This window comes from Pezoporus occidentalis, unplaced genomic scaffold, assembly GCF_034315485.1.
Source record: "Pezoporus occidentalis ecotype Australia unplaced genomic scaffold, CSIRO_AGI_Poc_V1 ctg41, whole genome shotgun sequence".
Classification (NCBI taxonomy): domain Eukaryota; kingdom Metazoa; phylum Chordata; class Aves; order Psittaciformes; family Psittacidae; genus Pezoporus; species Pezoporus occidentalis.
In genome coordinates, this window is record NW_026915736.1 from 1393014 (window position 1) to 1419874 (window position 26861).

At 42.7% G+C, this 26861-nt stretch overlaps 1 protein-coding gene across 5 annotated transcripts in view; it reads left to right on the forward strand.

Moving 5' to 3' along the window:
- Positions 1–26861, forward strand: part of JMJD1C (jumonji domain containing 1C) — a 164430-nt gene that overhangs the window by 82158 nt on the left and 55411 nt on the right. For 4 of the 5 annotated variants that reach the window (XM_062633977.1, XM_062633978.1, XM_062633980.1 and 1 more), the window contains one exon: positions 25964–26077. In XM_062633977.1, coding sequence (XP_062489961.1) covers positions 25964–26077 — 114 coding nt within the window. Of the gene's footprint in view, positions 1–20664; positions 20896–25963; positions 26078–26861 lie in introns of those variants that run through there. The other variant, XM_062633981.1, reaches the window with a different exon arrangement.

Below are 26861 nucleotides of genomic sequence, written 5' to 3' on the forward strand. Positions count from 1 at the left end.
TGGACTGCTTTTGCCTCATCTTCCAGGTGGTAGCTCCCAGTGGCGAAGGGAGCACAGTGGGAGCTCCTCAAGAGCATGCCTGGCTCAGATCTCCTGTGGGTGTGTGATTTGTGTTCCCAGCGCTGTGCAGGACGGAGTGTGGGGTTCTGTTCCTGGTTACGCTCTGGCAGCAAACTAGCAGGCTTACATAGGCATGACTGCAGTTCTTCAGTCTGGCTCTAAGGAAATGTAAATATATGGGCTACATCAGTCAGCTGCTTCTGATGCCTTTAAGTTATGAGCAACTGTAATGCAAGTAGGTAAATTTTATGGACAGACTCTTGCCCTATGTACCACAATTGTTTTAAATAATTTCTGTTAAGATAAGAAGGTAGATAAAGTTAAGAAAAATAATCTGAGGGAAAAGTAATTTTTTTTTCCAATTGTTTGTCATACAAATATATTTATGGTAAGTTTACTTATAGAGGATATGCAAAACCAAATAATTAATCTGGTTACTTCTTCCCAGAGCCTTATTAGCTCAGTTCTTATTATAGGAATGGATCTTTTTTCCAGGTGTGCTTTTCTGAGAAGTATCTAACCATACTTAATGCTCTCAATGCATAACCCATCTTAATCTTATTTTTTCTTCATCTATTACAGGAGGGGGAGGAGAGAGTCTTTCACATACATGAGTTTTAGCTAGCTAAATTGACACGATATTTTATTTTAATAATTGTAAGGATCTTCTGCTTAATTTTGTATTACTTTAGCCATTAGAAAGTTAACATTTTTTGAACTTGGAGGTGCCTAGAAGAAAAAATACTGTTGTATACTTCTGTTTTAAAGAATAAAGCTAATGCTTAGTTTAGTAAGTTTTGATTGGTCCCATTTTACCCCTTTTCTTTGTAAATATGATAATTTGAACATTTAATTAACAAACACAAATGTTTCTGAAATTGAAGGTCATGTAGGGTTCACTTTTAGTGTGGGAAAATCTACAGTAATTTCATATGTCCCAATGTGGTAACTGTTGTCAAAGCAGACTACCCATGGGAAATCCTTTTGCAAGACTTGTAAAAAATCCTTTTTTCTCTGGATTAAATGCTGCCCTTCACTGAAGACTCTATGGACGTCAGAGTTGATGGCTGATACCCTCTAGAATTCAGTACTTTGTGCTGTGGAGATTAATATTAATTGTTCTAATGCAAGGGGTTCTCCCCCAGTCAGCTGTAATAATATGGTGGAGGTAGAAGTAACTTTTGTTTCCAGCTGCATAGCTCATTTTTAGGAAGCCAGAGTGGATTAGACCATCAGTCATTGGTACATGGTTGAGGTACCAACAGAAACGCAGTTTTTGGCAAAATAAACTCTTCCGAAAACCTAGAGAAATCTCATGAAAACCTTCACAGGGAGGATGTTTGGTCAACTGGCCCTTTTTTTCTGCTGATGCAGGAGGTAGGAGAGAGAGGTCCAAGTTCCTGGATCAGAGTGAGGAGTAATGAAAACTGCTCTGAAGCAAATGGAAGAGGATCTTGAAACTGGGCCTCTCTTTTCAAATATTTGCATTCCTCTGCTCTACTGCCTGTTTCTGCAATAGGCAGAAAAACTAACAAATGATTCAGTAAATGTTAGAGACCCAAAAGTACAAAACAGTACTGATTTTCAGAATGAAATTGTTAGTAGATGTCTTCTGCTAATATATAAAACCTGACGGAATTCAGATTGTGTGAATGTTCAAGAATTCCCCTTTACCCCAGTGCCTCCCAGGGGACATGCAGGGAAGCTCTAGAGTAAATGCTAAAATGGCTGGATTGCACCTAATACAAAATCTGGGTTGAATGCTCCTAATAATATCTTAATAATAATCTTGATCTAATTGAACTCGTGTTCAGTCTGAAATTCAATTCTTGCCCATGCTTTAATTCCTAAAATGACAGACAAAATATATTAAAACATGTTTATCTGAGCTGCATACCTTGAGAAGTATTCATGGTCATTGAGCTTCGATATGGAGTGTCCTCTCAAATGAGAGTTTGGTTTCAAAAATGTTGCTGATGAAAAAAAAGGAAAAAGAAAAAAAGCTAATTCACTGCCCTTTCACAGCTGCACTGAACGTGGGCTGGGAGTACTCACGCCATTCTGAGTACTGCTGAGGAGCAGTTACTGTGGTCTGGCAGATTCTGCTTTCCAGTCATGTTGCTACAAAGCAGTGTGTGGAAGAGTGGCTGTGCCTCTGGTCTCTGCTTCCTGCTGCACTCCAGCTGAAAGTCAGGTTCTGGTCTACCTGGCGCAGTACCTCCCCAGCAACATTTGCATGAATATATATGTTTTGCTCTTTCCCACCCTCATTAAGCTGCTTTGGTCCTTAAAACATAATTTTTAGCCTAACGTTAGTCCTCTGCAAAAGCTAGATAATGCAGCAAAATGGCAACTCCAATAAAGAATGCATTTTATATTATTAAAACTATTTATAATCTGAAGTTCAGTGGGATGTGTCTGTGAATCACAGAGAAAACAGTTTTGAAAAACATCTAAGTTTTTAACATGTAAGAAGTAGAGCTGCAAAACTGGAGACCAAAAAGGCTAGATTTCACTTTTTCTCTAAAATTATCATGTCTGAAAGAATTTATACTGAAATAGGAGTTGGCAGGAGGATTTTAGCAAGAGGCAGACAGTAACTTGCCAATCTTCTATTAAATGCTTAAACATCTAGGTAGTTGGTCAGTTCCTCTTCATGGCTATATGGCTGAATGTTAAGATTACGTGCATGTTGAATACTATTGGGAATTACATTCTTCCAGCCTAATTAATTGTTACGTTCCAGTCTTGTGGCTAAATACAATATATTTTATATTAATCCTTTTTTCTCCTCCTACTGCATATGTATGAATCAGAGTAGTTTCTGATATGAAGTCCATCACACTTTGCATAATGCAGCTTTGCTTAGCAAGTTGCATTTTTTTCTTATTATCTGTCCTAGAGGATCTGCTGTCTGGTTAAATTGAAATGAAAATAAATTTGGATATATTTGGAATGGAACATCTGGAGTTGCTGAATGTTTTCGATACTAAATGAGTTAGGGTCACTTTGACTATTTTTAATAAATGCAGACTGGGAACATTTCAGTGACAAAGAAAATGAGACAGAACGAAAGGCAAAAATGAAGTAGGAGTAATTTTCCCTCATCCACTTTAAAACACTGTGTTTCTCTTACAGAGGATCAGCCTTCTCCAGTCTGTGTCAGTGACCAAAAGTAAAGGAGTAACTGAAGTATAACAGGCAGGAGGGGGGAGGGATGCAGTGGAAGAAAAATCCTCGACATTTTTTGTGAAATAATAGATGGAATGAGGTTTGTGGAAGAGCTAATATATTTTATTGGATTGACAGATACAGAAAGAATTAAACCGCTAAGCTTTAATAATGCAAAATCCTCAGTTCTGAAATAGAAGTGTCAATCTTCATCCTTAGACCTTAATAACTACAACAGTACTACTGTAACAAATACCTGATGTTATTACGATATTTTAATACATTTGTGTTTGAAAGGTTGTAAGTAAAAAGCTGATAATGGAATGACTAGCTTTGTCCTTTTAATTTCTTTAAAGAGCTAGAACTTAACTAGTTAAACTTCACTTTCCAGTTTCATATGCCTCCCATCTTCTACAAGATAAGTTTTAATTTTGATGTTACAATTACGTTCAATGCTCACTGTCATTACATAAAGATTTTGTACACTTCATTCTCTTTCACCACTCATCCTTGTGTTCAGGAGCTTCTGCACCAGCTTCCTGAGTTCTTTTGCCCTTCAACTGAAGCACGTTACTATCCTCAAAAGAAAGGTGGTATTTCTAAATATAGAAACCTAATTTAGATTCTGTGGTGACAACTAGTGGTCCATTTCTTTTTCATTACAGTGATGAGGTATTTATTTCTGAAGTCCACCGGTACGTTACTTAAGTGATCTTTTAGCCTGAAGGCACAGAAAAAGTTGCTAGTAGGGGGGAAGGCACAATTCTTGTAAATGTACTTGAGCCTGAGAGATCTTCCATAGCTAGAGCATCTCTGTTCCATCTCCCTATACTGGGTATGTATTCTCTTCTATCATTAAAACCACTATTAAAGCCACCTAATACAAAGCGTCTTCTACTGAAATAAGCTCAAAATTGCAGATATATTTTTCTTCATCCCCTTTCTTTTCAGGATTAGCCTATTTACAGAGAAAGTCAGGTATAACTCAGATATAGAGGAACTTAACAGAGAAGCTGTTTCAGAGACTAAACAGTGACTGGGAGAGAAAAATGAAGCATCTCTATACAGGTATACCAGAGTGATTTTTCATAAGGACAGGTAGTTCTAAAAGGAGCTATGCTTCTTTCTCAGAAAGTTCTTACTTTTTATATTAATTGGAAAACATCCCTACTTCTTTCTTGTTGTGCCGTTGAGAACAGACTGCGGGTGGGGAGGTTATGTTTTTTGCTTTTTATAGTCTTTGTGATTCACAGCTGGGATTTTTGACCAGAAATGGGTCATTCATTTTATAGATTCTCCTGGAGTAATTCAACATGTGATGTTACAGCACTATGAAATGGGGGGGAAGCATCCTAGAGACTTAGTGCTTGCCCTGTTGTCTGGCTCCATTCGTGGGTCTTGGTCTGAAAGAGCTATCTTTCAGAGAAAAATAAAAACCTGTCAGTGAGACTTACTTTTTTTGTGCCCTCAATACGTAGCTAATATAAAGCTTTTTCTTGTTACTTTGGGGGTGGGGAAGGGAGTGAAGTTCTTAAAATTATTTTACAGATATGAGAATATAAAGACCAAAGGGAAGCTTCATTTTTAAACTTCTGTTCATTGCTTGCGTTATATCTTGAATGAGCACAGCTTGAGGGTATCTTAAATAGGGGTAACCCCCCCCAAACTTCTGAATAGTCCTAGATTGGATGCCATTGTCTGATTTAGTGATAGTTTTGTATCAGTTCTGCCTGGTTTGTTGGGCCAAAAAATAATAATTTGATTTTCAAAGTCAGTTACGTTATGTTTCAAAAAATTGAACATGATTAGGAGAATTAAAAGAAAAAATGATTACAGGAGCTATACTAAGTTGAAAGGCAAAAAACCCCACCCAAAATCAATGTTCCTCATCCTCACATGAGCATGCGATATCTTGCAAATGGCAAAAGTACTTAGTAGTGGTACAGGCCAGGAGAGAGAGAACAGTGTCAAACAAAATGGCATATGGGGAGAATGCTGAGGGTGCACGGGTGATTTCTGCTTTGATGCTGTTGAGAACAGGTAGTATTTTTAGGAATAAAGAACTGCTCCTTCCAGTCGATTTGGGGAGGGAGAAGAGGGTCCCAAAGGAGGCTTGTTTTCAGTGATGGAGAGAAGGTAGTGAGGCGCAAAGAAGCCTGACAACTCCTCAGTTTATCGTTTAGTACTCAAGCGCTTCACAGGGTAGAATGCTGTTTTCACACCAGTTGGGTGGTTGGTTTTCTGGCCCAATTACAAACAAAGCAGTAAGTTGTCTTGGTAGGAAAACAGGAACGTTGCATATGGTTTCTAGGTGTATTTCCAGCTTCCAAGGGGGATGTATGGTGGTAGCACACAGAGTTTTCTATTTTTGTTTATCCATTACCAGCTGTTGTGCCTGTTGGCTCCTTCCTGCCCTTCTGGTGGTTTTCTTTTCATGCCCCCTCAGTTTACATTTTCCCTTTTCTTTAGTGCAGGGTGCTGGCAATGGGGGACACTTTCTGTTCTCATCAACAGGGCCGTGGCCCTCACTTGTGAAGAGCAGAAAGTAAACAACCCCTTGCTTGCAAGAACTTTGCACTTAAACATCTGTGAACTCTTTATCTTTTTTTTTTAATTATTATTATTTATTTGAGACTTCTAACTGTGCCAAATTTGGATAGATTTCCATGGGAATAGCCAAAGCAGACATCTTTGACACATCCAGTTTGTTATAAAAGCACTGAACTTTTAGTAGAGGTCAACAAAGCCAGCACAGGACCCTTTCCAGAGGGCTGGGCAGTAAATCTTGTTTCTTGAGGACCAGTAACTAGTGTTTGGTTTGAATGTAATTTATGGACAGCATTTGAACTTCAGCGTGAGACCAAATCTTGCTTCTAACCACAGCTGAACTTTCAAAAAGTCAAGCAGTTGATAAGTAGTTGTTAATGTAACTGGTGAGTATATCAAGGGAGTTTAATGTGCACCCTTTTTGAAGGGAAGGGCTTGAAAGAGATTTAGTAATCAAGGGAGCAGTGGAAGAAACCTGAAAATGACAGATTTCATAAAGATTACTAAATATAGTATTCATGAAATCACTAAAACAGTTCAAAAGTGAAGAGGGGGGGGGGGAAATACAAAAGGGGGAAAGGCTCAAGATGTAACTGGTGATGTGGCTGGAATTTAAATCCGGTCCAAGAATTAAGGCTCATGTGGCTTTGGAATTGCAGATTTCTTGGTGGACCTTTTGATGTTCCTGAATGGGAAGATAAGGAAGAATGAGAAAGCTGAGAAAGATCCTGAAGGGATTTGAGTGGGAGTGGGAAGGGAAGACTCCATCATTAGCCTAATTTTCTACTGTGGTGGATTACACATGTGCATACCATGCAGGAATAGACAGTTGTTCTGATGCTCTTCAGTGGAATTATGTTCCCTGGAGGAGAAAGCCCTGAGGAGATCACTCTTACAGCTAAGCTCTGCCCCCAAGTACCTGTAAAAAATTGCCTTTAGAGAAGAAGGCTCCTTCAATGGCTGGGAACTTGAGTGTAAGGAAAAAAACTTTGACCAACCTTTGCAACTTCCATTCAAGTTTTAGCTCTCAGCAGAGAGTTGTGGTGTAAACCTTTGTTTCTGTCTCAGCATATGAAGCAGTGCCAGTGTGTAGAAGACTAGTACGAATTGAGAAGGAAAAGAGCTCAAAGATTAAGGAAAATGATTGTCAAGCATTGCAGCTAGGGAAGAGGTTTCACTGGATAATGGGATGTGGTTACTAAGAAACAACAGAAATGTTGTGTATACATATTGAGAGCCTGGACAACAAAATGGAGAAATCCAAGCTTCTGGTAGAGGTTGGGATATAAAACATTTGAGTACCAGAAGCACAGTAGAATGTTCTTAATAACTGGACTAGAGGTAATTAAAGCATTCTATACTGTTCAGAAATAACCAAACAAAAGCAAAAGTTGTGCAGTAGCAATTATATGGTAGGCTAGAAAAGAATACCTTGGTGTAAAAATGACAGACCGTCTCAAAATCAGTTTGGAGGAAGATGACAGAAGGAGTAAGAATCCTTTGTTTAGCCTCAGGGTTAGGATCAAATAGGGATAGGGATCTCTGTAGTGTTGTTAGATAAATACTGCTTGTTATGAGGTGGTTTACTTTCCCAGGTAGAGATCAGAGACGAAATGATAGAGCCAAGGTACTCCTGGATGTGATTGCTGGCAAGTTTCTTCCTTAAGCTATTCACTGAACCAACAGGAAATCGGGGTTGCTTCAGACTTCATTTTGAAAAGCAATGAGGATATTCTAGAAAATAATTTTGGATTGAGGATTCAGTTTCATTTTATGCTTAATCAGCTGCTGAAAGAGCTGGCTTCGCTCTTTCTGCCCCTGTCTAGCTGATCCTAGCAGTCGCACAGCCAAGGCATGAGTTACATCAGCAAGGTGACTCTAGAGAATATGAGTCAGTCTGGGTGGGCGGGCGAGCTCTGATGCCAGAGGAGGCTGCCAGAGGAGGAAGAATTGAGTGCTTCGGGCTGGTGAGGCATTCAAGACCTCCCCATTCAGTGGCAGTTTGCAGTTAATCGCATAAAGTGGAACTTCAAATTGCACCCTTAGTTATCCTGAGTTGATTAAGTTTGAAATAGGTGAGAAGTATAGGAAAGTTGGTCTGAAATTTAGGTTTTGAATCTTAGTGTCAAATTTAAATATTCTGATCACAGGTGTAAGGAGCCAGAGGACTCAATCTTTTAAACTCACAGATACGTAAAACTTGTCTGGAAACTGAATCCCAAGTTAAGGATGGTTTCTCCTGGTCTGCAGACCAAAATGTATGAATAGCCAGCCTGAAGATAGATAGATAGTAAGATTAATGAAGGAATTCTGTAAGCAGTGTGTGTTTGTGTGAGAAGACTTAATTCTGATTTCTTTGTTTCTAAATATTGTATTTGATCTTGCACATGATGTGAAAACTAATAAAAAGAAGCTTTTGTATGCTGAGAAAGATAGAGAATAACAGTAATACACAACTAAAATGTTAAATATTTTTTACTTTATTTTCAGTTAGGATGATAATAAAATACAAAGGATAAGGGAAGATGTATAATAAGAGAATGGAAATTACTGCAACCAGAAGGAATTTAAGGATTGTAAAATATTCAGACCAAGAAAAATTTCCATCTCAAAATTAGGAAAGAATTAGTGCTGATTGTAACTATTTTAGCTAATCTTTCCTTAAGGGTGGTACCTGTGATTGGAGGAGGTACCTATGATTGGATTGCATTGCCAATTTAAAGAGGGGGAAAGGAAGAATTATGCAACCAATTAAAGACTGTCAGTCTGCCCTCAAAATATGTAAAACTTTAGGAGGCATTAAAAAAAATAGAATAAAATCAAGGACTTGGGAGATGAAAGCCAATGAAGTAGAACACAATATACCTGCTTCAAAGAGCAAGTTTTCATGACCTAATACCTGTCTTTGAAAATAAGTATTTTCCTAGACAGTGAAGGCCAGTGTGTGGCCTTCAGGTCAGGCATCTGTCAGAACCTTTCCCAAGGTCTGCAGGCAATTCTTCCTGTTCAGCTCCATCAGAGGAAACCTTCAGGCTGGGATTAGTGTAGATGGGGGATGCTGGTACATCAGAGCTCTCAAGAGTGCCGTAGTATTGCTGCCAGGGAACAAGGTCTTGAGATTCTTCCCTTTGCATTATTGGTACCTAAAGGACCAATGGTTTGTAGCTGTTGAGAGAAGCCATGAAGTAGGTGCTGTTGGGCAGAGAAACTGGGCAGAGAGGCAGATGGCATAATAAAATCAGACTTAAATGTAACATTAATTTGGACGTGTGTTTCTCACTGCTGTTTTATTTGGGAGAGGTAAGTGACCCTGCAGATACTCTAGAATCATAAGACTGAAAAAGACCTTGAGATCATCTAATCTAAATTGAGACCGTTAAAAATTGTTGTTGTGTCTGCTGTAGAGATGAAGAAATTATTCCTTGCAGCATCCTGTTTTCATAGCTGCAGACACACCCAGCTGTTTTCCCCTCCCAGTCTCATCAGTGTGTATTCATCCGTGGTATTTTCCAAAACTTCTCATTTTATTGCTCTCTTTGAGCATGTACCTGTCTTGAGGAACAACTTCCAAAATTCTGCTCACTTTAGACTATTCCAAATGAGGCTTTTGAATATTGAACACAGGTTATACTAACATTCACACATCCTAGTATTGTGTTTGCATTTTTATAGCATGATACCATTAACTCATAGCAGTTTATAAATTGAACCTAGCTTCTGTCTTTTTCTCTGGAATTTCTCCTTGGCCAGTTATTCACCATTCAGTATTTCTGCTGTTGACCTTCTGCCTGCATGCAGTGTTTTGCACGTCATCTTTTTTCTTTCAGACCACTTACCCAGTTTGTCTTTTTGTCCTCAAATACAATTTGCAGTCTCACCAAGCTGGTTGGTTGTCAATTTAATAAATGTAGTCTCTGTTCTGTCATCTGGGTCACTAATGAAAATATAGAGTAAGAGCAGACCCAGTGTAGGATGGCTTTGGAACTGCATTCTAGAAATGTATTTTTACAGTGAGCTGGTGATGATTTCTGAATGTTTTGGGGCTTTTTTGTTTTGTGTAGTCCTTTTTCCTTGATACGCATCGACATTAGTTTCATTTGGGTCTAATCTATTTAACTTGTGTACATGAGTATCATAAGATGCAGTGCCAAAAAACTTTTAAGTCAGGATATATAGATCTGCTTCTCAAGTCTGCTCTTCTGTGTTATAAAGGAAATTTGCTTTGACATAATGTATTATTTTCAAATTCATTGTGGCTTTTACTCATCACCTTCTTTTCTTTTAAGCCTTTACATATAGACTGGTTATATGTACTGCATGTTTCCTCCCCTTCCCCTTGATCATGGGCTATTCTAGTCATCCATCAGCACTTTGAAAATCTACATCATGGACCCACTTGAACAAAAAGGCTGGTCGGCTTTGTTCTGAGGCAAGAAAATGCAATTAAAAATTACAATTACTTTTGTAATACATTCCACAGTATGTCAAGTGATGAACAATCAGAGGAAGATGGGGATTAATGGTGTGAACAGTAAATTAGGTAGGAACTGTCTTATGTTAGCTATGTGGTGTTGAAATAGGTGGAGCAGTGTAGTGGTGAAATACATCTGTCTACCCATAGTTGCTCATGCATTTTGAGAATGACTTGCTTAGTACTTTCACTAAAATGTGTGGATTAATTGATTAAATTTGATTAAATCTGTATATGGTACAGAATAGGAGGAGCCCTTAATACAGAAGGTGAGGGGGCGTTTATGCAGCTCAGATGCCCCTGAAAAATTTTAAGTAATAAAACTAGAACAAATCTCAACTCCATATGAAGTGGTGGATTTAGGAGCAGATGGCAAATGTAGACAAGAGCTTATAGAATCATAGAATCAGCTAGGTTGGAAAAGACATTTAAGATCATCAAGTCCAACCTTTACCCCAGGACTGCTTTAGTAAATTGGACACATGTAAAGGTTAGACACTAAAGCGTCCAGCCAGGTCACTAAGCCATGTCACTAAAGGCTTCATCTACATGGTTTTCAAACACTTGCAGGGACAGTGACTCTACCACTTCCCTGGGCAGCCTCTTCCAATGCCTGATCACCCTTTCAGTGAATAATTTTTTCCTAATATCCAACCTAAACCTCCCCTGGCACAGCGTGGGGCTATTACCTCTTATCCTATCACTTGTTACCTGGGAGAAGAGACCAACCACCTCCTTGCTCCATTCCTCATTTCAGGCAGTTGCAGAGGGTGATAAGGTTCCCCCTGAGCCTTCTCTTCTCCAGACTAAACACCCCCAGTTTACGGTGGAAGCACTGGCATGGAGAAGGTTCAGGCCTTCTAGCAAGTCAGAAAGATGATTGTGAACCTGCTGTTTTATGTCAAGATGATCACGGGTATGACTCTGGGACACGTGAAATGTGTCTTCCTGGAATAGAGGAGGCATTCTAGAATCCCTGTATAGCTGCCTCCAAGAGTGCTTTTAAACTGACACACATAATTCTGGTCAGCCATGCTGGAGAAAGACAAATCCAAACTGAACAGGATACAGGGGTTGATGATGAGGATAACCACAGTGTGGAAGTGCAATCCGACATGAGAGACTAAGTAGGAGTAGATAATGGAGGCTAGTAACACTGTTTTGTACGTTAGTATGGGAAAAATGAGGGAATGTGTAATCAGTCCTATACACAGCTCTTGGAGGTAAATATTGTCTGATATACTATACAAATGGATCCAGAAGATTCTGAATTCACTATACAGGCCTAAGGCACAAATTTGAAAGTGCAGGGGTGCATTTCCTCTTTCTAATGTAATAGTAAGTTTGAACTTGGAAAAGAAATGCATTTCACATTTAGTGGGAAACTTCTAAGTGGGGTGTATTTGTGTGACCTTTCAGGGACACTAGAGAAAGAAGATGAGTAAGATCTGAATAATTTTGGTTCTTATCTTTAAACTCATAGCTGTCATGGTTTGAAGATGAGTGAATTTATAAAAAAGCAGAAAACTTTATCTCAGAGAGAAGTACTTCAACAGCATCTGTCCTGTGTTTTCCTGAAAGGAAAAAACGTGTTTGTCCACCAAGGTTGCTACTGAACAAGTGTGTAGGAAAGCAGATGTGAGAATCTAAAAATAACACTTCAGGGGGAATCCATTATGATATCTAGGTTAGTTTCTAATTCGTTTACTAGATAGACTGATGGTGTTTCAACATCATTTCAGCATTATCCTGATGCTGGGATATATTGACTAAAACCCTGTCTGTTCCATGAGACTTTTTATTATCAAGTGTAAACTTTTAACCTCGACTTCTTAGTGGCTTGTGCCTGTGCAGTTTTTGTCTTTGAGAAGTTTTCCCAAACCTTGTGTACTATAGAGTCAGGAATCAAACTAATGTGTTAGCAGCTGTATCTCTGTGTGGGATGTCTTGAGAGTCACAATATGATTTTAAAACAATCATAGCAGGAAAACAGACTGCTTAAGAAGGTTAAAAGGTATTTCTGTATAGAGTCTGAAACTAGATTGTATCTCTCCCTGTTTACATGACACACAAAGGTGAGGTGAACAGTCTGGTATTTTTATTTGAGAAGTATACACTAGCATGTTGTCTCAGTAAGGTGGAGCTTTTTATGGAGATCATTAAAACACAATGCAGTGATGTTACTTAATATAAGTTTTACTGTTTGGAAATAGGAAAATACTACTTTTAAGGTAAGATACTCTCATGCTTAAAGTGTACATGTTCAGGATATGAACAGGATATATCGCAGAACACAGAAATGTCCAAGTATGTCCTCACTCCCAACAAGCTGAGACTAGGAGAGCACAGAAGCACTGAATCCAAAATGAGTAATCCTCTCCCTCCCTGAATAGCCTTTCCCTATTAAGGGAATCCAGAGATAGCCAGATAGAAAGCCTGCAGAACTGGCAAATGGGGTTTCTAATCTTTTGGAGACAATGAACTCAGAGAGGGAGAAAGGAACAGAAGTTGTAGCCTTTGACTGTTCACCAAAAAAACTCCCATTCTGAATATATTGCAAATTGAATGTGCTTATTCCACGGCTCTTATTCTGCCTGACAAACAGTAAAGCACACTGCTATCAGTAAAAGGGAATAAATGTAAAGACTGGAGGAAGGCGTCTTTTACTTCTCAGAAATGAAATCCACATTTATGTGTAACAGCTTCATTCATATGATAATTGAAGCAGGTATTTCCCTCTTTCAGCTTCCACAGAAGGTGTTGTTCTAAAATACTGCTCACTGCTCTCTGTTCTTGGTGGTTGTTTTTTTTTTTTCTCCCAAGATTTTTGTACTTGACCTTTTTTATGGTTTTGAGGCTTTTGTTATGCCAGGTAGCTCCAAACAGCAGCTCCTATTTAGCATACCTTTTTCTCCTGATCCCAGCTCTGTTTCAAGAGCCAATTCCGCTCCTTGTAGAGACTTTCTACTTAACTGAGTTGTTACAGTCTACTCAAGTGACCATTTCATAGCATGATGTTAAGAATATGTTGCTTGCCCTGAGTGTGGTGTCAGGTATATATGCAAAGCATTTGATACTACAAGAGTTGCTTGGATACTGTCATAGGGCTGTGGGAATGGAAAACATCAGCACGGGTGCATTCTCACCACTGCCGTAACAGAGGAAGTGATGCCTGGCATGAGACTCCCTTGGAACCACACCACGTTTCTCCTCAGATGGAGCCAGTGGCTTGTTTCCAGGAGGCGGCCCTGGACTGCAGGGCCTGCCAGCAGCCTGAGCAATCAGGGAGCCTGAACTGTGGTGGGAATCCAAGCTTTGTGTGGTGAGGAGGTACCTGAGTTGTTTTGGAGGAGAGCAAATAGAAAAGAGCACAATAAAATGCAATCCATTTAAGAGGCAGGAGGCTGACTAAGCTGGTGAATAAAATGCCTTAGACAAAGGAAAGAGAAGAGGAGAGTGGCAGTGAAGAAGTGAAAAACAAACAGAAGAATTGGGGGAAAAAATAGTGTTTTGGAAATGAAAGTTAACAAGGACATAGGGGGTGAGATGGAAAAAAGTGAGGCAGGTTTTTAAGCTCTGGAGAATACAACCAAAAAGGGATCTTGCGAAAGCTAGATCTGGGTGACTCTCAGGAAGTGAGACAAGCTTCAGTGAGGCAAATGGGAATGTAGTATGAGAGGGGCAGGAAGTAGTGGGAGGTTGAAAGGTGGAGTCCTGTTCTCTAATAGACCTCAGTTAGTTGGAAGTATGAGAGGGAGGCAGTGTCAGGTGCTGAATCAGAAGAGCGGCAATTCAGGGGATGTAAGAAGCCTAAAGCTGATGTTCTCAATCAGGTTGTTTTTCTGGAGGTGAGGCTGGGTAAATGAATTTTACGTCCAGTCAGTCTGGGGAAAAGAATGCAAGAGTATTGTGAATGTTGGCGATAGGGTTGGAAGAAAAGAATAAAGCCAAGAAACAAGTTGGAGGGAGTTTGGCATTATTGTGATGGAAACTAAGAAGGCTGAAGAAGTGTGAATACTGAAAAACATGGATGGCACCCAAGTTAAAAAGGGTTTGAAGAATATTGCAGAAGGAGTGTGGGTAAGAACATTATGAACTTGAAGCTGTTGTGCTTGCTTTGTGGAAGACAGAATCCAGTCCTAAGGTTAATGACTGTTGTAGCGCACTGCTGTGACACTTGGAAACTCATATGAAAATCCAGAATTCCATTGTGCAGTGAATTGTGGAACTAACACAAAATGAAAAGGGTTCTTTTCTCCACTGAGGTAAAAGTTGAAAGTAAGTCAAGGGCAGTTGACACACAAAGACAGGCAGATGGGAAGTAGGAGGCATTGCTCATGAGGCTTCCATAAAGCATTGGCCAAGCCATTGTCAAGGTTTCAGAGGTCAGTACAGCAGAGCAGAGTTTTAAGGAGAAAATGGAAATATGTCAATGGATCAGCTTTACCAGTGTTGCCAGTAAGCTGTTCCTGAAATTGGTAAGTGAGTGATGGCAGGATTGGGAGCTGCTGTTCCTGAAAGTGCAGTTTGATGTGACAGGACTGCTGGGGGACAGAGTGCGTAGAGGGGACACTGTAGGCCAGTGACGTTTGTGGCAGCATTTTGAATGGATCTGAACATGTGTGTGTTTATTAAGGCCAGAGTAAAGTAGGCTTCAGTAATCAAAATGCAGGATGAGTGTAGGCTGGTGCTCTGAACTGTGGGGATAAGTACAAACCCACATGTTTCATAAGCTTTATAAGAAAGATCTGCAGACATTTCATGTAACTTGGACCCAGAAGTGAGAAAGAGCAGCTCACACTTAAAGATGACACTGATATTACTGGACTTGAGTGAGTGGCAGGGTCACATCATTTTTGCTCAGCTAATGAAAGGAGAGGGCATAGGAAAATACATCCGTTATAGTGATGTTAGGCTTGAGATGACAGACATTCACAAAGGGATGCCTGAGAGACTGCTCAATATTTTGTGTTTGAACGTAAATCTGGAGTTAGAGCACTGTTCTATAGGTTCTAAGTACAGGGATTTGTATCTGTAAATGGCATGCTGCAGAGGCTAAATAGAAAAATGTCAGCGGCAGGCTGCTAACAGAAGCTGAATTAGAGGGAGATGTAGAATGGGCTAGGAAGAAAATAAACTGGGGGCAGCAATTGTCAAATATACTGTTTAGGTAGCTGAGACCTGAAACAATGACTTAAATTTGTACAAAGGATGGGTTGGTTTCTGGCTTTTGGTGTTTGTTGTGGGGTTTTTTTTTTTCTTTTTTTTTGGGGGGGTGGGGGTGGGGTATGTGTGTTTGTTTGTTTTTTCTTTTTTTTTTAAACAGAAGGATTGAAAGCAACTTACTGTGAAATTATTTGTCAGCATTCAAAATTTGTAGTTTCTGAAGTTTGCAGATCATTTAAACACTAGCAGAAAACTCATGCAAAATAAGAGAACTTATGCAATACTATCGCCTACAGTGATGCACTATTTTTTATTTTTAGTGCCTGCTTCTTTCTTTTACCATGATTATTGGTCTCCTGTTGCAGCAGGGACACCAATTCAGCCACAAAAGTAGTTCAAGTTTACTATCAGAGCTTATTCCCAGAGCTGCAAATTACGGTACTGGTATGATGAAGTAGATGGGGATGAAGTAATGGAGAAAATTGCACAGTCACGTTGATGCACGCAGCATTAAACCCCATGGTGCCTGCCCAGGGAAGGACAAAAGTTATTTTGAAACTTGACTGAAAGTATTGCAAAGATATAAACTATATTTTAAATTGGATTAATTTGAAATATACTGTAAGATCAGTTAGTGCTGCTATGCAACTGTATTAATTGTACTGTTCCTCATATTCCTCCATATTGAACTCAGCTGCCCAACACTGTTGTCTTCAGCTTCTCAATTTGGAAAAATTACTAAAGATAGCCTAGTGAGGTTTTTACATGTCTGGAAGTGAGATTTATCCACCTCCATAACCACAACGTAGAGTTTAAATGAAGAATTTGCCCAATGAACTGACACCTAAAAATGACAGTTTATTTTAGACGTTGCTGTTGCAGCCTTAGTAGTAATGATTGTTTCACACACATTAATTCCTCCTTTGGACTTCGGCTTCTGCACTTAAGTACACCATTTGAACTCAGCTGGTTTGTAAAAATATGTAATCAGAAAGTTTATTTCTCCACTAATGTGAGACTGATGTAGCTCTGCTCTTACACTGTATTATTTCTGCAGGAGTATCGCTATGAAAAAGTTCTGCTTGCTAAGCAAATGTAAGGTGGCACACACAGGAAGAAGATAAGTAGAAAAATGCTAATTTAAATGATGAAGATTGGTTTAAATAACTTTCATTTGTTTTGAAGTTTAAATATTTACTCATTCGCAATATTTACATGTGCTCTTTCCTTGCCAGCAGCATCACACAGATGGGTTCCTCGGGCGAGGTGTGGGGAAGTAGCGTGGTTTGCAGTTACGCGGGTTTACTGCCGCCAAGAAACAAAAGGAGGGTTAGAGCAGAACTTTCACCACCACCCCTTCCCAGCCGTGTGTGCTTTAGTTTCCTGATGTCCTTGTGGTGTTTCTGGCAGCAGCGCCCTGCCAGTAGCCTCTCCGACGGGCAGTGACTCAGGGCCTGGGTGCTGGCAGGCAGCCAGCCTGCAGGCACAAGAGCTGCAGCTGGCCCTGGCCCCAGCCAGCCCTGCTGGGCACCAGCAAACGCCTCTGTGTCAGGGCGCTTGGGTGAAAGACCTGCCAGTGTTCTAAAAGGGAAAAAGAAAAGGAAAAAGAGCAGCTTTTGCAGAACCATGCCAGCACAACCCGGCATGCCTTCCGCCACAAAGCAAACAAAACCGCAACCGAAAACCTCCAGCAGAGGAAGGCAAAGCCGTACGCCACCTGGAATTTTTCATGCGGTCTCTAAAAATACAAACCCCGCAGTATTGCCATCCTCACATGCATGGCCTGAGCCCGGGCCGGGTGTCCTGCTGCGGCACACCAGAGGAACGCTTTGCTGTAGTTGAAGTTACAATTGCGATTTTAGGAAGGGAATGTTTGTGTTTTCCCGTTGATATTCATGATTATCTGTAGTTCTCGCGATTATCTGCAAAATAGGGCACACTGTGTAATACATGTATCCTGTGGCAGCGAGCCAAGACAGTAATTGAAGGTCAGGGATTGTTTGCGGAGTGCAGTTCAGTGTGCTGCCCGATTCCATAGGGGACTGGCAGTGCCAAAGAACAAAGGCAGCTCTGTTCTGCAAGCTTGTAGTATGGCTGGTTTGACAGAGTTCAGGCCTGATTATGAGATGAAGCAACCAGTAGTTGGATACAGTGCTAAAATAATGTGACTATTAAATAAGCTACTTTAAAGTGTAGTATTTTGCAAATGTCATAACAAAGCTTTGGTAGGAATACTTTACATAGGCTTTGGGACTCTTAAGGCTCTGATTTTTAAAGTTCTAGTTCAAAATTGAGTGTTAGTGCCTTTACATGGCAAATCTGTGTTTTTTTGAGAAGGCACACATATATATTGCGGTAAATTTAGCAAGCCATAATGATGTAAACTTCCCTTTATGTTACCTTAGTATACTTACATTAGCAGTTGTACCAGTAGCAACTTCATTATTTTTTTTTATACTCTCAAAGATGTTTCCCACTTAGTGGATTTTTACTGAGATTGACTTAAAGTGAAACCCTTGGAAACAAGAGTTGCTGGGTTAGTATTCCACACTGCTGCCACTTGAGAGTTTTCAGCAAAATCCCTCTGTGGTAATGAATAGGTGGTGCTGCAGTGGGTATTAATATTCTTTGTTACTAAGTCGCAGTCTATTAATAAAGCTTTGTCCAAACGGGCAAACTTGCCTGTCCTCCAGACAGTCTTGTGATTTGTATTTTAACAGTGTCTGTCTTGGGTATTATTAAGGATTGCCTGCTTTGACAGTTGCACTACATTCCACGCAGCTATCACAGCACCATTAGTTTAATAGTATATGCTGTGCTCTGTAATAGGCATAATTTCTCCATTTGCCCTTCCTGAAATAACTGTTTGTATTTGGACTCTTACTTGAGAGAAATGGTAAAACAAGAAACAAAACCCCTGAAACTATACGAGAAGTGCATGAATTCGGTGGTAGTAGTAGCAAGGATGTCTTTGGGATGTTCAGTACTTCTTGGAGGTAATCTAAAATGTGCTTAAATTTAGATATTGATATATAATGTGTTAAATTTAGATATTAAGTAAGAAGATCACACAAGTGCAGAATTAAGTTTGGAAAAGACACTTTATTTCTTGACTACTTGGTAAAGTATGACTTCAGGATATTTCCTTGTGTCAGCTTTTACTGGTAGGTTAAGTTTTATTTCTTAGAGGTGCTGAGGCCTCTGAAGAACCAAGTCTGTGAACGAGTCCCCCCTTCACGGGACACGCTGCCCTGCTGCTGTTTGGTGGCAGAGAATGGGCAGCACTTCGGCACAGCTTTTGGGGTGGGATAAGGATGCGTTTTAGTTTCTGCTGCTTCATGACCTGTCTTGGTACTGGTGAAAGTGGACAATGCATTATTCCCCCCTACCCTAGAGAAGAAGCAATTGGAAAGAAGTCAGGTCAAAATGGTGTCACTAGATGTTGAATTCTTTCTCTGGAGATGAGGAAGTGCAGCCCAACCATGGCCAGGTAGGGGCAGGGGCTGTGTTTTGAGGGGAGCAGGGGGGGTTAGTGAGGCCTGTGCTCTGCTGGCAGTAGAAGGCAGCTTTTCTCTGGCTGGCCCTGAGGGCAAGAGGATCTGGTGAGGGGCTGTGCAGGGGTGTCGGAGACGAGAGTAGCAACTGTCCCGCTTGGCTGGTCAGGAATAGATGGAGACTGCTGAGGGCACCGCCACCTCCCTGCAGCCTTGCAGCCATATAAGGCTGCTCAGCTGCCTCAGCTCGCCGGGCTGCAGGACCACTTAAAAGGGAAAATCAATACAAGAAACAACCTCTGCCAGCGTCCCTTCAGAACAAAACGCAGTTCTGCAGTTCCGTGGCTTGAGCGTAGGCTGAGAAGCGTACAAAACCCATGTACAGGTAGCCTGGTTCCTGACCTGCTGTGTGCATGCAGTGTCACAACCTGTTGTGAAAGAAATCCAGTTGCTGGAGACAAGTCCATGGTGGGTAGAGAACCTTGCAGTTCAACTTCAGTTTTTAACTGTACTTAAGTATTTTATTATTTCAGGGCTCAGTATTTTATAGCATTTCAGTACACCTTTAAGCTTACATCATTTGGAGTAATTCAAGATGAGAACAGAGGGGTAGTCATGCATTGATTCCCCATTATTCTCATGCTTTCTTGGCAAACTACATACTTTGTATTTTTTCTTTTCTGTTCCGTGAAGTAAAAAATGTACAGCTGTTTATGTTTAAAGGGTTCGGAGGAAAAAATGCCTCTATTGCAACCCCCTCTTGAGAACTTCCTATTCTTTTTTTTTCCCTCCTTCTATCAATGTTTGTGTATTTGAGCTAAACTCAGGGAATGCCATACAGGTCTTCTTGCTATATTTCTGTTTGGAAACCATTTTCTCACTAGAGAGTGCACCGTGCACTTCCCTAACCTTACCCCCCACCCCTGACAAGTCAGGTGAATTTATGTTTTTGTCTAAACTGTAAACAACCAGTTGTTGCCACAGTAACTTCTGGTCAACGATGGGAAAACATATTTTATGTATTATTTTTTGGTCATAAAGGATAAAATAGATGGTACGCTAAAAACTAGAAAATTGTGCTTGAGAACGTTTTGCACCAGTTGACGGGCTGTAATACTTGCTGATCAGGGCGAGGCGTGCTTTGCTGTTCGTGAAAGGCTTTTGGCTGAGCAGCCCCTGGGGGCTTTTAACCGTGCCTGGCGGCGCAGCGAGGGCAGCGGGGCAGCCCTGGGCGCCCGACTCGGCTCTGAGGTCAGCCCTGACACTCCCTTTCCGGTTTTGGTGGTTTGGGTTTTATTGGGGGGTGTGGGGGTGTGTGATACATGAATGTGGACAGATTCCTAGCCCTCGTTTGCTGGCTTCAAAACGCTCACCCCAGGGAGGGATGGGGAAAGCCTTTCGAGGGGCAGCCCTGCCACGCTGCCGGCTCTTCGGGCCGTGAACTAGGCTGCAGGGTCCGCGCTCTAGCCGCGCTGGTGGAGGCGGTAGGCTTTTGGCCCCCGGGAGTCCCGGCTCCGCGCCCGGGCCACTGCCACACGTGGCCCGCGGCTCCGCCCCGCAGGATGTGGCTGCCCGCCCGTCCCCCCGCCTGCCGAGCGCCGCCCCTTGCCGCGGCGTGCTCCTCTCGCTCCGCTGCCGGCGGCTCGTCTCTGTGCGTTCCGGCTCCTCCCGCCCCGGCTGAGCGCTGCCATGGCCGGCCCTGCGCACCTCGCGACCGCACTTATGTAAGCGGCGGCAGCGCGCCATGACCCAGCAGCGGGGACGCGTCGGGGCCTCCGCAGCGGGCCCAGCTGCGCGCTAGCCCGCGCCGGCCCTACAAAGGGCGGGCGGCGAGCATTTCTCCTTCTCCTCCCCCGGCCCCGCCGTCCCCGCCCCCGGCGCGGCCGCCCGGTCCGACCCGGAAGCGGCGAGGCGAGAACCATTTTCCTTGTGAGTTCAAAGGCTGAGGCGGGCGTCGAGGTCCTGCGGGCCGGGCCGCCGAGCGAGGTGAGTACGAGGGGGGGGCGGGAGTAGGCTGGGCTCGGTGAATCCGCAGCCGTAACTGGGAGGTGGGGGGCGCTTCCGCGGCTTCCTCCGCGCCTCTTCCCCTCCCCCCCTTCCGCGGACATATTTAACTTTTTGAGGGGCCCCTGCGGTCTTTGTGTCTTCTCCGGGGCCCCAGGCTCACGGGGCTGTCGAGTCTTTCTTCCCCCGCTCCCTTCACCGCGATGTGCGGAGGGATGCACGTGACGGGCGGGCTTCCGCGGGCGCGCACGCGGCAGGCGGCGGCTTTGTGCTCAGCCCGGAGGCAGGTGAACGTGGGTCTGAGCGCTGTGAGTACCGGAGTACCGGACACGTCCCTGCCCCCGCCGGGGAGCCGGGCGGAGGCGGCCCACGCTCTCGGGGAAAGCCAGCGGGGGGAGCGGAGATGAAGGAATCGATTTCCCGCTCCCATTGCTTGGCGAGGTTGCGTTTCTGCCGGTCGGCAGCGGCTGTTCAACTTCAGGGGCTCGTTGCCCAGCCGTTAGCGGTGAGGCGGAGCGCGGTGCCGTACGGTGCCTCCGCCGGGCGTGTGTGCTGGGGGTCCTGCTTGTCGGGCCGCGTCGCCTTCCTGTGAGGCCGCTCACCCCCACCCCCGTTCTGCCGGTTGCTGCGTGCGGCCTCCACCACCCCTTCTGGGGAAGGCCTGGGAGAGTCCCGCCCGGAGTAACGCCTTGGCTGGGAACGAGCTTTTCCGTAGGGAGTGCGAGAAGGCTCGACGCTCGGTTTTTATGTCAAATCTGCTTTGTCTTCCGCTCTTTTCCACTCGGTAATTCTGCCTTTGAGTACAAACCATGGCAACAAACAGGCCTTGGAAGACATCGCCAGCTATTTTGAATTATTAAGTGTCATAATGAAAAGGTGCCAGGTTTTGCGCTATTGCAGACTAGCCAGCGAGGCTAAAGAACAATGTGTGGAAAAGTTTGCTGAATAGTAGGTAGAAATGATGTTTACACGATCTTGTCGGTTTCTTTTTTGGTTTAAAGAGGAAAGCCTATAAAATGTTACGGGGTTTAGCGTAAGACTAGCTTTCTTGAATACATTTTTATATTTTTAGTTCATTTTACGGCATAAATTTCGTGAGAGGTTTTTTTTTTGTTTGTTTTATGTTTGTTTTTTTAATAGAGCAAAGGCAGTGGCTGTGCATAGGGAAATGCGCGGCTGGGGCGCGGGTTGCGCAGCCGAGCAGGCTGAAGGCTCCCTCCTGGGAGGCAGTGGTACGTGCAGGATGAGCCGGACAGCAGCTGCGGGCTTAGCTGTAACCCGAGCGCTTGCTGCAGTGAGCCTCCGGGGTGTCACGGCCTGGCAGCGCCAGCCAGCAGCAGCCGGGGTGCGGTGGCTCCCGGAGCCCTGGCCGGTGCCAAGGAACTGCCTGCTCAGGCTCCCACCGCGCGGGCGGCTCACCACGTCCCCAGCTGCTTCATCGTGTTAGACTGAGGTAAAAACGCACTGTGTGCTTGTTCAGTACTGCTTCTTCGAGAAAGTGGGGCCTGTGGTTGCCATGGGGGTTTTGAAACAATAAATAAATAGATGAGTTGTGTTACTGGGCGTTAGGAAAAGCAGTCCGTGAGTAATCTGCTCTGTTTGCAAGTATATGGTGAGTGCCTTTGGATACCTTTGAGATTGTTTGCTGTGACATGATGGTACTTAATATTTTCTGAAAAACTGCTTAATTATCCAGAAGGTCCAAAACCAACTCTTCTTGGTCTCAGTGCCGGGCACCTGTCATAGGCAGGTTGTTTCTTGTATGAGCTGTGGATATGGATGGCAGGGGGGCCAAAGTAAGAAATATGGTTTATTCAGTATCAGGGAACTTGGAGGCAGAGCAAAGTGTGTGTGTGTGTGTGTGTATTCACAGAGCTGCCTTTGGCCAAGCAGGGAAATCTGGTGGAAAAAAAGTGGGATTTTTTCCAAGCAGCTGCTTAGAAGAGTGCTTAAGTCAGATGTCACTTAAAATTGAGTCCTTTGCTTAACTGTGGTCTTAAGGGAGTTGGGTTAATGTGGATGGTAAAAGGAAGCTTTATGCAAGTTTGAAAGAGAGATTTTTGTTTGAAGAGGTTCAGTTTTTCCTGGTTTCAGCCAGTAAGCTTTATTCTCCCAGGGAGCTGTCTTCCACTTCTGGAACGGAAAGAGGGAGCGTCTTCCTCTGAAAGTCTGTAAGGAGCTTGTTGGACCTTCTTACATCTATTTTCATGTTGTTACATGCCTCGTATGCTTGCCTTTAGTAGCTGACTCTTGCCTGTTGTGCTCCTAGTCTGTTTTTCTTTGTGCATACGTGATGTGTGGTGTGAAGTTTGGTCATGTCTTTTGTATTAAGATTTTTCAAATCCCTCTCCTGTCCTTGGTGGCCTGCCTATCTCCCAGAGCTGATGGAGTCTGGACTTTGCTTTCCCAGGAAGGCCTGCTTTTATTAAAGGGTGGGGTTTTGTTGTTCTTTGATAGTGGAAATATTTTCTAATAGTGCCTGAAAAATCTGAACTTGTGTGCAGCTGAGCAGATATCCACAGATGAGGAGGTGTGTGACATGGCAGTTTTGCTTTATTTATTTACATATTTTTCCTCTGTGCTTGTGGGATAGCCTGCATCCTCCACATGCATATTTTGGGGGCGTTGGCCTGCCTAGAGGCTTAGATCTATGAAAGCAAGTGAGAAGGCATTACGTTTCTCTTCTCAGAATAATCACGGTCGCAGATCTATATTTGGAACTAGTTCTTTTAATACCAGCAGTAAGATAAACCAGTGGCTTATGAGTACCTTAATCTGTAGTGCTGTCTGAATCCTGAATGATAACTGTGAGCCACATTCCACGTGGTTTCATTTTGGCTAATGATGTGGTATGTCCTGTTGTTTGTAGTCGGAAACATGTTTCTTGACCTGAATAATAGCCCAGAAAGTTAGAAAGGAAAAATTAGAACAGTGCTTCTGAAGCTGTGGGGATGAGTTCAGAACCGAAAGACACTACAACATCGACTTTTTTAAAGGAAAGGTTGCCTGCTTTTGGATTCATACACCCAATGCTTGGCAATTTCATGATGTGAACTCCACCCTCTCAACTCAAACCATTAGCAATACAAGATCCATTATAGAAAAGTGATGCAAGAGCAAAGGCCCTTTCATAACTATTAGAGGTTAAATAATTATTTACTCTTTAGACTCTGTAGTTAGCATACTATCATAATCTTCTGCCCCCTCCAGTGCTTTCATCTAGTCACCCTGTTGAGATGGCTGGCTGGCTGATAGAGTGGGGTTATTTTTTTCCTTGTTTATGTGAGAGAAAAGGTAACAGCTGAAGTGAAACCTTGAATGAAAGGGAAACAAGAATGCAGAACAATTACATCTGAGCATTTGTAAAGTTGGATAGATTTGTTAAAGTATTATGTATCTCCAATGAAGTATTCTCTCATTTGTTTGGTAAGTGCCACAGCTGAAGCTCCAGAGATTTGGGTTAGATTTAGCCTAATTGCAAGGCAACACCTTTATAAAATAGGTAATGAAGTCTGATAAAACCTTGAGTGCATTTCTGACAGTCTGCCTGCAGGCTGGCTGGGAGCAGGTCACTGCTGCTCCTGTCCTGCTTAGCTGGCTTTTGTCAAGTTACAGAATTGCTTTGTGCCTCATTTTCCCCACCTTTAAACAGGCATTGGTGATCCTGTCCTCTCCTTGTAAGTCCTTGGGGTCTGTTGCTGTGGGGTGTTGCAAGTGAGCTAGTGATGTCCTTTTGCCAACAGCAGCATCTTACATGTGTTAGTGTAGCATTTGCACAGTGCTTCATGGGGTTTGACCTGCCCTTTAATTCTTCTCCTCTTTGCCTTTTCCTCCTGCATTTTAAATTTAGAATCGATGTCAAAGGGCTTTTTTCCTTTCCTGTTTTACCCCATTACTGTTTTTTTTGGTTTGTCCTATAGAATAACTTTCCTCTATTTCTTCTGTCCCTCCATGTTTGTTTTCCCCTTATATCCTGCATGTTCTTTCTGCTAGTCATTTCTTTTGTTCACCCGTGCCTTCCTCTTGCTGTTCTTGTGTGTCTTCAGAGCGGCATTTTCTCTCCTCTTCATCCGCTGGGATTTCCTTTTCACCTGACTCATCCCCTTGGTACATCCCCACTCAGTCACGTTCTCCTTGCGCTTCTGTTACAGGAAACCCAACCAGCAGGGGAGGGGACCGCCTGCTCGTCCCCTCTCGGGGCAGATCCACTGAAGTCATGGCTCCCTTCCCACTCGCCTACCGCATCCCACAGCGCCTGGGCGAGGCTAGGCGGGGGCGAGGGAGGAGGGTTTGGGCAAAGACTGCCTGCATGGGGGCGTCGGGGAGCCCGTTATTCCCTGCTCCCCTTTCCCCATGCCCGGCTTTTGCAGCGGGGCCAGGAGGTTTCCTGCTTCCACGTGCTGGGGAGGCGGCGAGGGGCCAGTTGTCCAACTGGAATGTTGGCAGGAAACCTCCCGGCCCCACTGCAAAAGCCCCTGGACCAAGCGCTGTCGCCTCCAGAGCCGTTGCGCCGGAGCAGCCGGTTGCTGCAGGGAGGCGCGGCAGCGGGGGCGGCAGCAGCAGTCAGAGCAGGGAAATGAGACGGGTGACTCCAGGCAAGGTGAACGATTTCAGAACAGGAAGGCGGGGGGGGGGGGACGACGGGACGTTTCACATCTGCAGTCTGCTTCCACTTCAGCGTCCTTACTGTAATTACCACTGCGCTAGCTAGTCCTGCAGGCAGAGAGAGGATCTCTCTGCTAAGCTGTATGTTTAAGATCTAATCGTGCTCCTGTACTTCGAGCTTCTGTGGTAAATGCTCTTGCTCAAGCACAATAAGGGAAAGGAAAATATATGGTGTAGTTCCCTTTTCTAGTTGGTTTTCCACCAACGGCACAAAGGGAAAACGACAAACCCCCAAATCCTCCTTTCTTATATAATTAGTAATTTTTATTCTGTTTTAACTTGTTTTGATGGAATAATTACATCAGTATTTCCTTAGTCCTTGAGGTTTGATGTGCTGAGCTTTTTTTTTTTTTAATCGGTTAATTTTAATTTTTTTTCCTAATAGACATTCAAGCCCTTGGTTGGAAAAAGTGTATACAATTCAATTACTGCAGTAGAATTCCTTGTGGACAAACAGCTGGATTTTATAACTGATGATAGTGCCTTTCAGCCCTATCAGGTAAGAAATGTACTACTGTATAAGTACTTTACATTTGGCTTAGTTAAAATCCATGTGTTTATTATCTTTAAGTGCATTTTGTGGTCAACTTCTGTTACAGGAATAATGTCCTATTGATTATTGCCAGAGATTATTGCTCATTTTGTGAAAGATTATATCCCATACTGTATCTGAGTCTAGTGAATCTGATCATGTCAAGGAATACTGTGCAACTCATGTTATTGAACCACCTTTAAGTAAAATACCTGACTCCTTTAAAGGTTAAGCAGTACCATCAGTTGTAGAGCAGATGAAAGATAATATCCTCCCTTCTGAAGCTGGGCTTTCATTTCTAGGTCTTTGCAGTAATACAGTGGTATCTGATTTACTAGGGTTTTTTTTTTTTTTGAGAATGAATAGCAGAAAATGTGAATTTTTACAAAGAAAAAAAAAGACTTTCTTTTGCTGTTGTTTCTAAGCATGCTGAAATTTCCAGTAGCCTTAATTTTAATGCCTTTTTCATTAATTAGAAACATGTTAATATATTAGCATGTGTATTTAAAGAACAAGAGATTATTCCCTCCCCCACCTCTTCAGGAGAAGGTTTAAAAATCTTTTCTCTGACATTAGAAAAATATTTGATACATTTCAGCTTTTGCTGAAACTGATTTCAACTTGAATAGCCATAAATTCTTTCTTATGGCTTGGATGGTACGCTGCGGTGGTACAGAAATAGTATTTTGAGACTTGGAATAACAGATGGTCCTGAATAAATGCTATGTAATTTTGTCCCGACACCCCTTCT